Source organism: Pollicipes pollicipes, unplaced genomic scaffold, assembly GCF_011947565.3.
Source record: "Pollicipes pollicipes isolate AB1234 unplaced genomic scaffold, Ppol_2.1 Scaffold_4295;HRSCAF=5057_pilon_pilon_pilon, whole genome shotgun sequence".
NCBI lineage: Eukaryota > Metazoa > Arthropoda > Thecostraca > Pollicipedomorpha > Pollicipedidae > Pollicipes > Pollicipes pollicipes.
In genome coordinates, this window is record NW_023596461.1 from 19,908,447 (window position 1) to 19,924,568 (window position 16,122).

A 16,122-nucleotide genomic window follows, 5' to 3' on the forward strand; every position below is an offset into this window, starting at 1 on the left:
ACGCGTGCTTCATAGTTTCCCGTTAGGCGTACGGTTTTCATGCCCGGTTATTTTCATATTTCAGTAGGACCTCCCCAGCGCTGACTTCCCCCAATCTCAGAGATTTGGATCCGAGAAATCCACGCTCAGGGAGGCCAGGGGCTGTAGCTGACGCACGTCTCTTCCCTCCCTTCCCAACTGGCAGCCTGGAAATGTGTTCCGGCGAGGAAAAGCATCGCAAGCTGGGATGAGGGCGACCACCCTGCGGACGGCGGGTGGAGCCCTTCAGGATCCCTCCGCCCGCCTCCGTTCACTGATGGGGGGAGAGGTCACATGCCTGGCTCAGGCCCCAGCCATATTGGATGTGATAGCCCACCGTGCGGCTGCACACTAGTACTGCTCTCTGGCGTCCCAGCATTACCTAGGCAATTTCAAGCGGTTGGGAGTAATAGTACGAGGGAAAGCAAGCCGCAAATATTAGCATACTTAGCGAACCAGGCTTCTGTGCATTGCCCCTGCAATCTTGGTGCCGGCGTGTTGGCGCCCTACGCCGTGATGCTGCCGTGTGATCAGTGCTGAAGCCGCTGCCATAACGGGCCCTCCGGCGGACTGGTGCGGTAGGATGAGACTCGGCGCACTTTTGAACTATCAAGTTCTTGAAGCCATTATCAAACATATGCCGAAAACAATGGGCCTTCGGTAAACGAGGAGCTGCTGGCTAAATGAATACATGAAGTGATCACTAGAGCATATTATGAGAAAACTCGGCAGATGAATCTTGTGTTTTCCATTGTGGATGAGTGAGGCTGATCAAACATTAAAATTTGAGACTTAAAGCGGGCGAAACCTAAGAAATTTGTTGGAACGTCTGCAGGCGGATATAAGGTACCGTCATGTATTTAAGGTACCGTCATGTATTTAAGGTACCGTCATGTATTTAAGCCGCCACAGCCTAATAAACGTGTAGTTGCCGTAAGTATCGGGTTCATGCCAGCCACATTTCTGTGCTGGCCATCTGAAACATGCCCGCGTTCAGCCGGATCCTCACCGTCACCACCGCGCGTCTCACTGTGACCCCGGCCCGGTCACCAACGCCCGTCTCACTGTGACCCAGGCCCAGTCACCCTCACCTTCACCACCGCCCGTCTCACTGTGATCGCGGCCCGGTCACCTACGCCGTCACCACCGCCCGTCTCACTGTGACCCAGGCCCGGTCACCCTCACCGTCACCGCCGCCCGTCTCACCGTGACCCCGGCCCGGTCACCTACGCCGTCACCACCGCCCGTCTCACTGTGATCGCGGCCCGGTCACCACCGCCCGTCTCACCGTGATCCCGGCCCGGTCACCTACGCCGTCACCACTGCCCGTCTCACTGTGACCCAGGCCCGGTCACCCTCACCGTCACCACCGCCCGTCTCACTGTGACCTCGGCCCGGTCACCCACGCCGTCACCACCGCCCGTCTCACTGTGATCGCGGCCAGGTCACCACCGCCCGTCTCACTGTGACCCCGGTCCGGCCACCCACGCCGTTACCACCGCCCGTCTCACCGTGACCCCAGCGCAGTCACCCGAGCCCTTGCCATCTCCTCACGTCACGTGAGCCCGCACTGCTCTGCGCCCCGTCACTCGGGGCGCCGCGCACCTGCGGTCCAAGAGCCATGGCGTTGGCCAGGACCGTCCGGCACCGCTCCCTCCCCCCGCCCCCCTCCCCCTGCATCGCGAAGGATAGGGCAGCGCTTCCCCAGGCAAACCGCGCTTCCACTGACGCCCGGTACGCGGTACTTGGTAATGCTGTCCGAAACATAGACGGCCAAGTCGAAACGTGTGGACGGCTTGTGCTGGGTAGTAGGCTGGAAATTAATTTTTCTCTAACACCAGAGCGGTCACTCAGGGGCCACATCTAAGCACCTTATCCACGGCACCATGATTAGAGCTTTACGAAGCACAGACTCTACAGCTAAGCAGGAGAGTTTTGACGACCAGCACCGAGTATTAGGCAAGGGAGTTTATTTCTTACGCGAAAACTACGTCACTGCAAGACAGGGGTGTTCAAAGCAATGACCAGGACATCATTGCTTATCGTACCGTACTGGGATGTTCGCTGAAGGTGTTGCAGCGGTTGTCGAGTCGCGCGTTGATGGGCTTCCACTGCAGGCCGCACCTCCCATGATTTCCCAACAGGGCTGTAATGCAAACACAGTCGCTTATTCCTGTCGTGGGAGCGTGAAGAACACATGCCACGCCAAGCTTCCCCCAGGCCACGCCTTAAACATGAATGTATCAATGTATTGAAAGACAGGGATCTTGCAATTATTCATGAATGAATCAAAACGCTATTGCAATGTTTTCATCGAAGAAGGCTTAGGTTCAGTGATTTATCTAATGGAGAAAAACGCTCTATACAATATGTTCATTTGACGTCAGCCTAGTTGACCGTTGGAGTTGGCGTCAGGCGCTGACATGACAATGCACACTGAAGAACATGATTCATAAGTTCTAATGCAGCCTTCGCCCAGAGACATTCTGTGTTGGAGAAACAACAAAACTAACTTCGGAACCAGTTTAATGGACAGCTTGGCGACACGCGTCGACAGATAGCGTGCACACCATCAGGGGAACACATTGTCAAAAGACGGAGCGAAGCACAACACCAACTCTAAGGTAAAAAATATTAGGAACCACAAAAAGGTTGTGTTTGTAGCACCCTTCAGCATCGTATCGTATGCTTCATGTTATGATGTGGAGGTTTGAATTATTGATAACTGCAATATCTTTACACTCGTTGAGACAGCAAAACTGCGGAACATCTGTCTAAAATTTCCCGTGAGTCTTGTTTCCTAATTAGTACTTGTCTTCGTTCGCTGGTGACCATAGGCACTGCCTTGAAACGTCGAACGCTCTCACCATACATTCCAATGATCACTGGATATCTTCGATCAATCGGCGCTTTCCGTAGCACTCGAGGCCAGCTGTTTTCAACAACAGCGCACTTATAGCATCGAGGAACGAAAAACTCAAGGTCTTCTTGCTCTTATCAACTTTGAAGTCCTGTAGCGAACTGATTAAGCGAGGCGGAAACTCGGCAGTTTTGTGCACGGTTAGATTTCCCAGGAGGCCGTCGCTTCGGTTTTGCTGAACTGTTTGATACATGGTAAGTCAACAGATGTAATGTCTTTATTATGGCCGAAGCGAATAGCTCAATGGAAAATATGTGTCATCTTGGGATATGCAATGTGATGTGCAATATTAGGGAAAGGCAGGCCACCAGCAATGAGTCAGCATACTGGAGTCAGTTTTAAGGCTTCTCATGGGGTTGAAGTGGACCGCCCAACCATTCACCTCGAACGGCCACGTGGAACAGTCATGAGTCATCCTCACACGTAGATAGCTACATGACTGGATTCTATCACCACAGTGTGATTCGGGAGCGATGGGCTTCCAGTAAGCGAGAATAAATACAAAGCATACAATATTTATCGTGTCACTGCATCGCCTTGCAAAAATAACGCCTGTCACCGAGGTATCTTACTGCACCGAGACTCGAGAACGCACTTCGAAATAAAGCGATGCATGCAGTTGACATCGTTTTACATTTAGACCTAGTCTAAACCCTGAAGCGTGAGATATTTCTGGTGGCCCGAGTGTAAGGCAGTGCATGTCTCCGAGTGATCGGCCGCGACTGCCGGGCTCGTCCGACCCGCGAAGCCACTCAGACTTGCAGCGTGTCAGACGCCGTGTTTTACTGATGCGAACAAAGCGGTTTGGCTGCGACAGATAACATAAGCATACCATTTGGAGAACTGCATAGTTGTATCAATGGCATGCCGCTTCGGTCCGTACTCCGGCGCGCGCCGTAATGGGTGAATCATGCAATTCATTGCTTGCATTTGCATTTACCATGCTAACTATTTCGACTACATTATTTCCTCATCGGCACGACGCTTGTGTTTACTATGTTACCAAATGTTGATTATATTTTGTCGAGACCATTAGGAGCGTTGCTCCTAAATGCACAAAATGAACCCCCATATCTTGACGTTTCCTGCCAGATAAGTCCATCTAAAATATTTGTTGGATGAAGACGACTTCACTATCGTTTGCGCGACGCGGAAGACCCATCTGGTATACAAATATCAAATATCTCTCAGCGTGGAGCTCACTTCACTGTCATCTCCGTCTAGCGAGTGCCACGATTCAGTGGAAACGGTTTCGATATGTCTGCCTGAAGTTTTGCCCGGAGTGAGTATCTGTTTCAGAGTTTCAGCGAAATATCTCTCACCTCACACTGCATATTAGATTCGAAGGTATTGACGCACTAGTCCCACTTTGAGTGGACTTCAATAAATGTGAATGTGTGAGGGCTGGAGTACGTTTCTAGAAAGCACTGTAGGCGACGGTTATGGTCGGTAGCTCCGTTTCGCCCATCTGGAGACATCACAAGGTGCCCAGGCATAGAGTATATGAGTATATAAGAAATGTTATTTCTCATATAAGAAATGAAAACAAAGTTTTTAAAGAGATGCATATATCTCGCCGAGGCGAGAATGAAACTTTTTCATTTCGACGAAATGTTGTGTACGAAATTGCATGCATGCATACAACTACTTCAAGGCTATGTTGCCGCGATCTTCGGGGACATGTGAGAATTGAAAGTATGCCACAGAGTTTTATTGTGCAGCTGCAGTTAGGGTGATACACATTGGAGTGACTTCCTCGGTCGGTATGTTGTATGTTAGATATGCTAAATGTATTTTCATATTATATATAGTATGTTAAAGCTTTGCAAGTTGTCAGTTGTATCATTATTGTATTGTATGTTTTATATGCCGTATGCTAGTGTAAAACTGCGTTATCGGTCAGTATGTTTTATGACGTAATGCAATTTAGTTACCAAGTTTTAAGGACGCAAACGCAATGCAAACGATGCAGACACGTGAAGTAATCTCAGGTATATGCAGCGCCACATATTACCGTCTTCACACTCGATATGGGCAATCGAGAACGGGTGCTTCAACCGCCCAGATAGGCGGAACAGGCCCTTTAACTCTTGATATAGGCGCTGATATTGGCTGATCGCCAAGTGACACGATAGCAGCCAAAACGCAATACACGTCCCGCACTGGTATCGGCAATAACCTGTGACCGGATGTCGATCCGACGCCGGCGCCATCGAGTTACCGACAGCTCTCGTGCGAGGTGCGGCCGGTGCCCTCGCGGCGCTCCGAGTGTGCGAGCTCCGCGGCGAGGTGCGCGTCCTGCGCGGAAGCACACGAGGTGGCTCACCAATGAGGCCGCCTGCATGCATGCGGCGCCCCGGCCGCCGCAACCGGCCGCGTGAGATCCACTTCCGAGCAGCCGCCGCTGCTCGTAACCGAACTGGCAGGCCACAGTGGAGAGGCGCGCTGACGCCCAGGATGCCGGCGATGGCGGCGGTGATGGCCAGACGACGCCCGCGTGCCCGCCGCACGTCACATGATTGAACGCCCCATGCGACGACGGCTCGGCTTCGGTCGCACGGTGGAGCGGAACGGGGGCGGCGCCAGCACCATGGCTTTCAGGCCAAAGAACGCGCCGTATTTTCCTGTCACGCTGCAAACTCGATATCTGGGAAATTACATGTCATCCTGAGTGTCGTAGGGCGCATGGTGGCGCTGACCCTCACCTCTACAGTAGTGCTTGTATAAGCACGTGCGACCTTCAGCTCCTGGTTTTTAGGCGCCACAAATTATCTTGTCAAGATAATTGTTTTAATATACCAGGAAGTACTAGTTAAACGACGTCACCGAGCAAGGACACACACACACACACACACGCACACACGCACGCACGCACGCAGGCGGGTATATATATATATATATATATATATATATATATATATATATATATATATATATATATATGTCATAACACAGCTCTGCACAATTGCACTCATTTTTTAAACATTTATTTCAATTGTTTTTTTTTGTTTCTTCCAGTGTAGCTCAAATCATCTTTCATTTTGAAAAAGCTCAGATTTATCATTGTTTTTCAAGATGATCGTTTATGAAACATCTGCAATCGTGTTGATGTAATTTCCATGGGCGGTAGCGAAGGGGAGGAAAGTGTTGTGTGTGGGAAAGTTGAGCTCCCTTCTTCGGCTCTTTCTTTATGTCATGTTCGTGTGAGGTAAGTCAACTTTTACATCACATGTGTTTTCTGAAACCACGTCCGGCATTAGCTTATAACCATATTATAACCATATAACCTTATAACCATATTATAACCATATAACCTTATAACCATATTATAACCATATAACCTTATAACCATATTATAACCTTATAACCATATTATAACCATATAACCTTATAACCATATTATAACCATATAACCTTATAACCATATTCGGTGCGCGCACATTATGTATTGCATAACGTAATGATGAACGAGTTAATGCGAATAAACCCCTCTCAATTTGAGCAAGGAAATTGCGCCGGAAAACGAATATCTCTGAACAGCTCTCCTAACATTTTGCATCGGAAATGAAAGGCAGGCAAGTAAAAGACCGAAACGTTTCTGTGCTAGCCAGATAACGTTGAAGATTGCAAGAGCACACGTGTGTAAGAATCCCGAGGCATCGCATTTGCTTCGGTAGTCTGTGAGAAGAAGTGCAAGGCCTGTTTAGTTACAGGTACAATTCGGTCTGCCATTTAAGTCATTTCCATTTAGAAAAGCTTCCGTTCGAGCATGGCAAGATATTGTCTCTGTTCTTCTTCCCCATCCCCATCGAATGCACATTCCGGATCTTGCAGCCAGCTGAGTGAGGCCAGCCATCGTCCCGACGCGCGTGATTTGCTCCACGCTTCGAGCTCTAGCCTCGCGGGACTCGGCGGGCTACAGTACCGGGCCAGACCGGGCTACAGTACCGATGCCAGACCGGGCTACAGTACTGGGCAGGCCCGGCTGCAGTACCGGGGCAGACCAGGCTGCAGTGCCGGGCCAGACCGGGCTACAGTACCGGCCCAGACCGGGCTACAGTACCGGGACAGGCCGGGCTACAGTACCGGGGCAGGCCCGGCTACAGTACCGGGGCAGACCGGGCTGCAATACCGGGCCAGACCGGGCTGCAGTGCCGGGGCAGACCGGGCCGCAGTGCCGGACCAGACTGGGCTGCAGTACCGGGACGGACCGGGCCGCGGCCAGCCAGTGTCCAGCCTGAAGCCAGCTAACGCCAGCCGACCACGGCTGTGGCGGCCGCGCACTACACCGCCGGCAGGAGGCCGACACAGACGGCTCTGGTGTTCGACCCGAGGCTTGAAGTAGGAGAGGGCTCCCATGTTTGCCGGGGGGGGGGGGGGGCAAGGAACAAGTGCTGTCCTTACTAAAGGCCGACGAACAGGCCTGACCACGTTTCATATGTAGCTGCAGCTTGCATCCTCATTCATTGTCCTCTGTGTCCTCAATCGCAACAGCTCATGAGGTTGTCGTTTGCTGTCATCTCATATGGTATGGTTATACTTCATGTCTTCCTAAGTATAATTTAAGATATGTCTGTAATTTTTACGTTGATGGTTTGCCAAAACCGGGCTGCGCAGACCGTTCACCACCGCTTGATGCGAGGGCAACCTGACATTCACCACCGAATGGTGTATGGGTAACCGAACCTTCGCCGAATGGCGCAGGGTTATCATGGCCTTCACCACCTGATAAAAGGGAGGGCAAAGTAATCCTGTGTCATCGAAGGGTTGTCTGGGATGATGTGGGTTTCAGCAGCGGATGGTGCTTGGCAGCCCGCTCTCCATTACCAGACGTTGTTGCGTAAAGCTGGTCCACACAGCCAGGTCGAACTGGGCCATCCCGCCCCACATCACCGTATGGGTCGGAAATAACCAAACCTTCACTGTCGGATGGTGTTGTGGTAACGCCGTCAATCCCACCGGATGGTGCTATGATAATCTGGCTTTCATTGGCGGGTAGCGTGGGGTTAATTGCCCCCCCCCCCCCCCCATTTGTCCGCCACGTAGCTCAATCGGTTAAAGCGGTTGCAGCTCGTCCTTGCCGTGGCGGGGTGGCTGGGCTCGAGTCACTTCGGCGCTCGCCGTTTGCTCCAGGCTGGCACACCCCGCGGCCGTAGTCAGCGGCCACTGAAGGTCAAATGAGGTCAGTGGGCGGGGCGAACCGTGCTCAGCACGGCAGAGTTTGTTTGCCGCATAATTTTGTTGTTTGCCACATAATTTTGTCGCTGACCTGAAATTTGTGGATTGGGTGATGGAATCCGGCCAACACAACAAATACTGCTTAGCGCAAGATGCACTACCAGCAATCAATCCCTTTACAAATTTCGCGCTCTAGTTGCATGAAAAATACGACCTTCCCCAATGGACAGCACACGAGCCCGCCGGCTAGGGGAAGGCTGACCTGACCGCCACCGGCTGGTGCAGAAAAACGCTGCATTGAATATCGGAGCACCATTTGCCACTGCAGTTCTCGCCGGCCGCTCTCCAATTTCATCGCTGTGAACGTCTTGGAGGTCCCTTGCGCTTCCTATTCATTTTGCGGAGGTCCCAGGTGCATCGAACTTATTTACGTGCTCAGTCGGCGCGTTTTCAAATACCATCATGATTAATCTCTTTCTCCGCCCCAAAGTCGTCTCTGGAATGCAAACTCAATTCCGTGGGTAAACATGTAGATTCAGCTTACTCAAACCACGGCGAGCCTAAAGGGAAAACAAATTCCTTCCGCGCGATGCATATCAGACTTGTAGCTGGATAAAATACGTCAGTCTGATTTACTGACGCTGGAGCCGGCTCCCAGTTACAAACAATAACACGAAGTAACGCGGCTGTAAAGCTGTAAATCAACGGCCGGCTGGATTCAAAGGCGGTAATTGCTTTTGTCTAATGCTTTTGAGGATTCAAGCGCATTTACTGACATATTTAGAACATGAGTGGGCACATAAATGTTCAACGGCCCTACCAGAAACAGGTCCAACTCTTACCCACCACAAATGTTGGCTATGATATCACCAACGTAAACGCAGCACCAGCTTTATCTCTTCTTGGAAATGGACCCCGAAGATAAGCCTTACCAGATTGCTTGCCATTACTTTAAGATGTGTAGATCTTCTTGGTTGTTTTGTACCTGTTATAACAAATGGAAGTTGATCGGGATAGATTGGAAGTCTTAGCATCAAATTTTCCTTACCCGATCCACTCGTCACCAGTAGAGATTTGGTCATTTCCGCCACCCATTTATGGCCGTTGCAGCCGCTTCCAACCTATTCTGTGGTCCTAGCCTAACGCTGCCCACCTGTTTGCCGTATCCAATGCTTAGTTCTACATTGCGAAAACGGGAATGATTTTGATTTCATTAACTGTTCAGCATCTTTGTTGCAAATGTTCTTGGAAATTAGTTAAGCATAACGAACAAAGAGCGTAGGATTAATATTCTGTTGTATCTCTAGCAGACACGTGCGTATTCATATTTCATGAAGTCCCTGGCTATGGCGAGGCGGTGATCATGCCTGCAGATTTCCAGTTGCCCATTAAACTTGGAAACCAAGGGTTTGTCCGACCCCTGAAAGCCTGCAGAAAAAGTGCCAAGATGTGATACACACCCACACACCCACACCCCGCACCCTCCCCCCATAAATATACAAACATGTATAGGGTTTTCGTATGTAGTAAAACAGTTAAAGCGTCGATGAAAGCCTTTGCATCATTGATATACCGAGGCCAATTACTCTATTTTGTAAGCATACTATATGCCAAGTAAATGGCTATAACAGCGGTCACTCAGGGTGTATTATGCAAGCACAGTGATGATCTCGGATCTCAAATCTGCGCAGACTCTCTGATCAATACCTTATCATAATCCCGACGCCTTTGGGCCTGGACATATCCCGCTATGCTCCTCTGGCAAAAGGTTTAAAGTTCTTCTTGAGGTTTCCGTACAAATTTGCCTGCTATCGGAGGCGAACGTGAATCATAAATGGCATGCTTCATTGCACGGTGCATTATTTACTGACACTCTGTCGGCGCGGCGTTAAATTGGGCCCAACCTGGCCATGCTATTTCTGGGTCGATTTTGCCGGCCATTTGGCGGCCCGTGATGAGCAGGCCAACACTTGATCACCTCGGTAACTCACTGTGATGTCGGGCTGTCCACGCAGCTCTGGGTACCACCGTCAGGCCTCAGACCCAACCACATCGCCAACTGCTACTCCTCCACGTCCGGGGATGCTGGGCGGTTGCAACTATTTCGAATGTCGTCACATGCGTCCTGGCTGTGGCGCCACTACGCCTCGTGCTACTCAACACAACTTGCCGCCGATACGTGCAAAGTAAACTCATAAAACCAACGGTAAAGATGAGTGCCGCAAGTTGGACACGCGGCGCAGGGTCTGAATGAGGCAAACTCTTCACTTCTTGTCACGACCCGGTTTTCCCGTTGAAGTGGAAGTTGTAGGCTTGGCAAGAACACCGTATCGAAGGTTGCACGATAGTTTTGTTGTGACATTTGCTTAGTTCGTGGAGACCAGTATTTTTAGTACACATGCCAGTATTTTTCTGATCATCACGATTTTAAGCTGCGCAACCTATTCAATAGTCTAGTTACAGAAGTTGACGCCTACAAATTTCGCAGTAATCTCGCACAAACGCATCGTGCCAAGGTGAAGTGGATTCATGATCCATTCGCTTACAGGATGTCCTGATTTCTATGAGGACTCTTTATTTTGTATTTCCAACCTGAGTGTATGAATGGTCACACATGGGTGGGGCCTTCCACCACCCTTGGTCCCGTTCGGCATTTTCCGTACATCGTTTCTCACTTCTTTTTTTCTTTTCTTTCCTTGGCTCTGGTAGCGTATTTCCTTATTGGTATAACGCTACTAATTCTACTCAGACTTCTCCGGATGGAAGTTCTTGGGATTGTTCAACATGAGGCTTGAAGAGCGGCAATTGACAGTTAAACTTGAAATATTGGAATACTTTCTTCGGCTCTTCCTCTGACGGATTTGCCGTGATCTCACCTACTGCGGCCCTGACTTTGCCTCTGTCTTAGTGCCTTCCCTACTTCCCCACAGTTCCCCTGAGTTTTCTTGATCCGCATTTTGCGTGGTTTCCGTGTCACGCTTCCTGAGCTTGCCTCTGCTGGAGCCTCGATATCCTCCCCTGATCCGTCCCTGGGCGCGCTCGTGGCGGCCGTGCCGGGCGCGGCCCCAGGCCGTTTCGGTCGGGTCAGCGAGCCGGTGGTGCTGACTGGGCGCGCAGCTGCCGCCGGCGCCAGTTATCGGACCTCTGGGCCGACCGCGACGGCGCCGCGGGCTGCGAGCGCCCGCTACGGCCGCGTTAAGGTCGGCAACGAGCCCTCAATCAATTCGGAAGTTTTCATTTCGACTGGGATCCACGGCGGATTCAATTTTCTAAGTTTGGGCGGCCTTTAGAAGAACGTCGCGCACCGCCTATCCCCAACTTAAGTGTTGAGCTTCACTGCGCTCGTGTGGTGGGAGCACGGATTTGAAGTGTACGCCACAGAGCGGCGCGGAAGGTGGCCGGCCGCAGTCCCCAGCGACCGTCGCGCCCCCAACTACTGTCGCATGCCCAGCTACTGTCACGCCCCCAACTACTGTCGCGTCCCTAGCTAACGTCGGCTTGCTCGTCCTTTCTCAACTGGGCCGACGTAGCGATAACAGCCTGCATGATACGCGGTATGCTGATCGCGTTGCAACCGTCGCCTACATTACAGTACCATCGCAAATGATCGCACTGCACATTGTTATATCATGCGATAGATTGCCAGAGGGCTTTCATTTTTGATAGTGGAATCATTCCGGACAGCCTCTGTGAAATGTTTGGATCGCGCTCCTCCTCTCTTTAAATCAATGGCATATATCCTGAGACTCTGGCCACCGTGCGCCGGCCGGCACTATCAACCCACCTTCTTTAGCGTCGTCAGCCGCCGCCGCCGCCCGCTAACACCGTCTCTCCGCTTGGCAGCATAACGATCCCGTGTGCGGGATCGACGGCGTCACATACCCGAACGAGTGTGAGATGAAGGTGGCCGCCTGCAACAAGCAGCAGTTCGTCACGGCCGCGTACAAGGGAGACTGCGGTGAGAATGGAGCGGAACCTGGGCGTCGCGGCTCTCGCTGCAGTGGTGCACTGGTCTTATCTTGCTAGGGCCGGGCTCAGCAACTATGAAAGAGAAGGACGGTTATCACCCAGCTGTGAACATTGGATCGTACCAGCTGTTACTGCTGTGTCGGCCTTATCGCTTCTAACAGTGGCGCAAATGCCAGGTTAGTATCATGGGGCTGTGACGCGTTCGCTCGTTGGCTCTTTTATCTGCTCTGCTTTGCAGCGATTGGCCTGGCCCGTGTAATAAATTCTAACATGGCTATAACCCAGGCCCACAGCCCAATGTGTGACGTGCGGTGATTGTATCCTGCCTTGATCCGGCCATCTTTCAGTCAGATATTTGAAATGGCCGGTTGTTACTTCTAGATGAAACTTCGGCTGCCTTCGGCATCATAATGCCCTCATCCTATGTTCGCCGTGTCTGCAGGTCATAACCTTCGCCGGAAGTTAAGCGCCTAGCTGCCTCCGCGGTCGTTTGTTCCTCCAGACAAATGTCGCCACATATATCACGCCACCGCATTGGCATGTCTGTTTGCCGGCCGAAATATGTCCTCATAAACCAGCGGGGTCGTCCGTCATTTCTCCGGGCGTCACGCTCTCCGGACACAATGGTGCGCCGGTCTCGCGGAGGCTAATACATTCTTGACGCGGCGCGGCGATTAGGGCGCTGCCGCCGCCGCTGCGCCGGGAGACGTTACGAGCGTGCCGGGCCGTCGGGCGGCACTTGGCCCGCTCCCCCACCTGGCTCCGACGCGCCAAATGACTCCGGATAAGTGGATGGGGCGTGAGGCGCTCTGGCAGCGTCAGTGTACGCTGGTTATCGCTGGTGCCGGTGTCAGAGCGCGTGTGGTGATCGTTGGTGCGGGTGTGACGCGCACCGGGTGCTTGGCGCTGTTGTCAGAGCGTCGGCGGTCATGGCTAATTTTGCCAGAGTGCCGGTTGTCATGGCTGCTGTTATCAGAGCGCCGGTGACGATGGCTAATTTTGCCAGAGTGCCGGTGGTCATGGCTGCTGTTGACAGGGCGCAGGTGATGATGGCTGCTTTTGTCAAAGCGTCGGTGGTGATTGCTGCTGTCGTCAAATCGTTGGTGGTGATGGCTGCCGCTGCCAAAGCACCGGTGGTGATGGCTGGTGTTGGCAGAGCTCTAGTGGTGATAGCTGGTGTTTCCAAGGCGTCGGTGGTGATGGCTGCTATTGCTAGAGCGCCGGTGGTGATGGCTGCTGTTGACAGAACGCTGGTGGTGATGGCTGGTGTTGTCAAAGCTTCAGTGGTGATGGCTGCTTGTGGAAGAATGTGGTGCTTTAAGGTGCTGCGTTTTCCATGCGTCGGCTCTCGCGTCATGTGTGTGTGTGATGTGGCGACGTCCAGGGCCGTGTTGTCTCCAGCTGTGACGCATATGCTTACCCTGGTGGCACTGCTCTGTGTTGTTCGGGCATTGATGCTGGCTACAGAGTCGCCCGCGTCACTGACGCTGTACTGCTGTGTAAGGTCGCTGACATTTGCACTCGTTATCCAGTTGAATCCATCACTCACCTGCAACCGAGCTTTTGCAACAACAAAAAACTCATGGCACATGCCTACATGCATCGCCTGACATGTGGACTTATAAGAATATCGTTTTCGGTGAAAATATCCACCGAATGCCCGTCTCCACCCGGCGTCCATGACGGCGGCGCTCTCTGCCGTGCAGACCTGTGCCAGCACGTGGTGTGCAAGTTCGGAGCCCGCTGCGAGGCTGGGCGCTGCGTGTGTCCGACCGAGTGTCCCGATGAGGAGGACCCCGTCTGCGGCACGGACGGCGCCACCTACGGCAACGAGTGTCTGATGAGGGCACGCGCCTGCACCGCCGACGCCGACGCCCACCTCACCACGGCCTACGTCGGCCGCTGCCAGGACACCTCCAGTGAGTAGCGGTCCGAGGCTATCGGGAAAACCTCTAGCAACGGCCCGAGGCTATCGGGAGAACCTCTAGTAACGGCCCGAGGCTGTCGGGAAAACCTCTAGTGAAAAGCGGTTCTAGGCTGGCTGTCAGGACACGTCCAGTGATAGCCGGTCCTAGGCTGGCTGTGAGGACACGTCCAGTGATAGCCGGTCCTAGGCTGGCTGACACGTCCAGTGATAGCCGGTCCTAGGCTGGCTGACACGTCCAGTGATAGCCGGTCCTAGGCTGGCTGACACGTCCAGTGATAGCCGGTCCTAGGCTGGCTGACACGTCCAGTGATAACCGGCTCTAGGCTAGCTGTCAGGACACGTCCAGTGATAGCCGGTCCTAGGCTGGCGGTCAGGACACGTCCAGTGATAACCGGTCCTAGGCTGGCTGACACGTGCAGTGATAGCCGGTCCTAGGCTGGCTGACACGTCCAGTGATAACCGGTTCTAGGCTGGCTGTCAGGACACGTCCAGTGATAGCCGGTCCTAGGCTGGCTGTCAGGACACGTCCAGTAATAGCCGGTCCTAGGCTGGCTGACACGTCCAGTGATAGCCGGTCCTAGGCTGGCTGACACGTCCAGTGATAGCCGGTCCTAGGCTGGCTGACACGTCCAGTGATAACCGGTTCTAGGCTGGCTGTCAGGACACGTCCAGTGATAACCGGTTCTAGGCTGGCTGTCAGGACACGTCCAGTGATAACCGGTTCTAGGCTGGCTGTCAGGACACGTCCAGTGATAGCTGGTCCTCGGCTGGCTGTCAGGACACGTCCAGTGATAACCGGTTCTAGGCTGGCTGTCAGGACACGTCCAGTGATAGCCGGTTCTAGGCTGGCGGTCAGGACACGTCCAGTGATAACCGGTCCTAGGCTGGCGGTCAGGACACGTCCAGTGATAACCGGTTCTAGGCTGGCTGTCAGGACACGTCCAATGATAACCGGTTCTAGGCTGGCTATCAGGACACGTCCAGTGAGAAACCGTCCGGGGTATCTCCACGACCCGTGTTGGGAGTCTGTGTCGAGGCCCGTCCCTCAAGGCAGGTCCCGTGTGACCAGGAAAAGCTCCGTTTGTGCTTGCTTCTGCGGATAACAGGCTTCCGGAGGTCAGTGTCTGGGACTGGCTGTCCGGTAACTTCCGTCCACGGCGGGTCGTTGGCGCCAGCTGGGACTCGCTCTGGACGTGTGCATAGATAGCCTGCTGTCACGTCCAGCGGGATCTGCTCTGTCACGTCCAGTGGGACCTGCTCTATCACGTCCAGCGGGACCTGCTCTGTCACGTCCAGTGGGACCCGCTCAGCCATGTCTAGTGGGACCTACTCTGTCGCGTCCCGTGAGAGGCGCGCTCGCCGCGTGCACGTAGCGCTGGAGCAGTTATCCCGCTCGGTCAGTGCCCGGCCGGATATAGAGGCAGGTTCATCATCCCCAGGTGGCGACGGTGCAGCGATCAGCCCAGGCACTGAGCAATGCTATGTTGTGTAACTTGCGGACAATGCTTTGTGACGCTCATTTGCTTTGTCGAGATGCATGTTCAGAATTGATTTTTTATAAAGTATTGGTATGCATATGCCTGTAAGCAAAAATTTCTGCCGCAATTTGCACAAAAATGAGAACGCCTGGCACGACAGCTCTTTGCATTGTTGTAGTCGTACACTCAGATTTGGGCTTGTTAGGCATACGCAGGCGAGAAGCTCTGTAATTTGTATCTCCGATAAATTAACGCGCGAATTCCTGGTATCCAGAGTGTGCTCTGAGCTCTGCCGAATACAAATTGAGCTTAACTGCAACTAAGTTCCATGGCAAGGTTCCTCTCCCATATTCATATAAAATCGCTTCATTCAGTTGGTACATGGCGACTAAGCAATTGGAAACAACATATTGAAGAATCCCGAAACGTCCTTTGGAAAAAAATATTAGATATATGGCGGAACGCATCCTATACCTCCTGTCACTGTTACTTACATACAGCGGTGCTTAAACGGCAAAATGTGGCGATAGTTTGACGGGTGATTCGGACAATTAGCCTGGCACGTCTAACTACACAGCTGTGTCGGCGGTGATGGTCAAACTTCGACGGCCGTCACATCAACTCAGCTCACC

The 16,122-nt window shown here is 52.6% G+C and overlaps 1 protein-coding gene across 1 annotated transcript in view; it reads left to right on the forward strand.

Moving 5' to 3' along the window:
- The window catches only part of LOC119097267 (agrin), a gene marked incomplete in the record, with an annotated part of 155,057 nt that overhangs the window by 101,812 nt on the left and 37,123 nt on the right, over positions 1-16,122 (forward strand). The window contains 2 exon segments of the mRNA XM_037220316.1: positions 11,960-12,074; positions 13,792-14,004. Of these exon segments, the coding sequence (XP_037076211.1) occupies positions 11,960-12,074; positions 13,792-14,004 (328 nt within the window).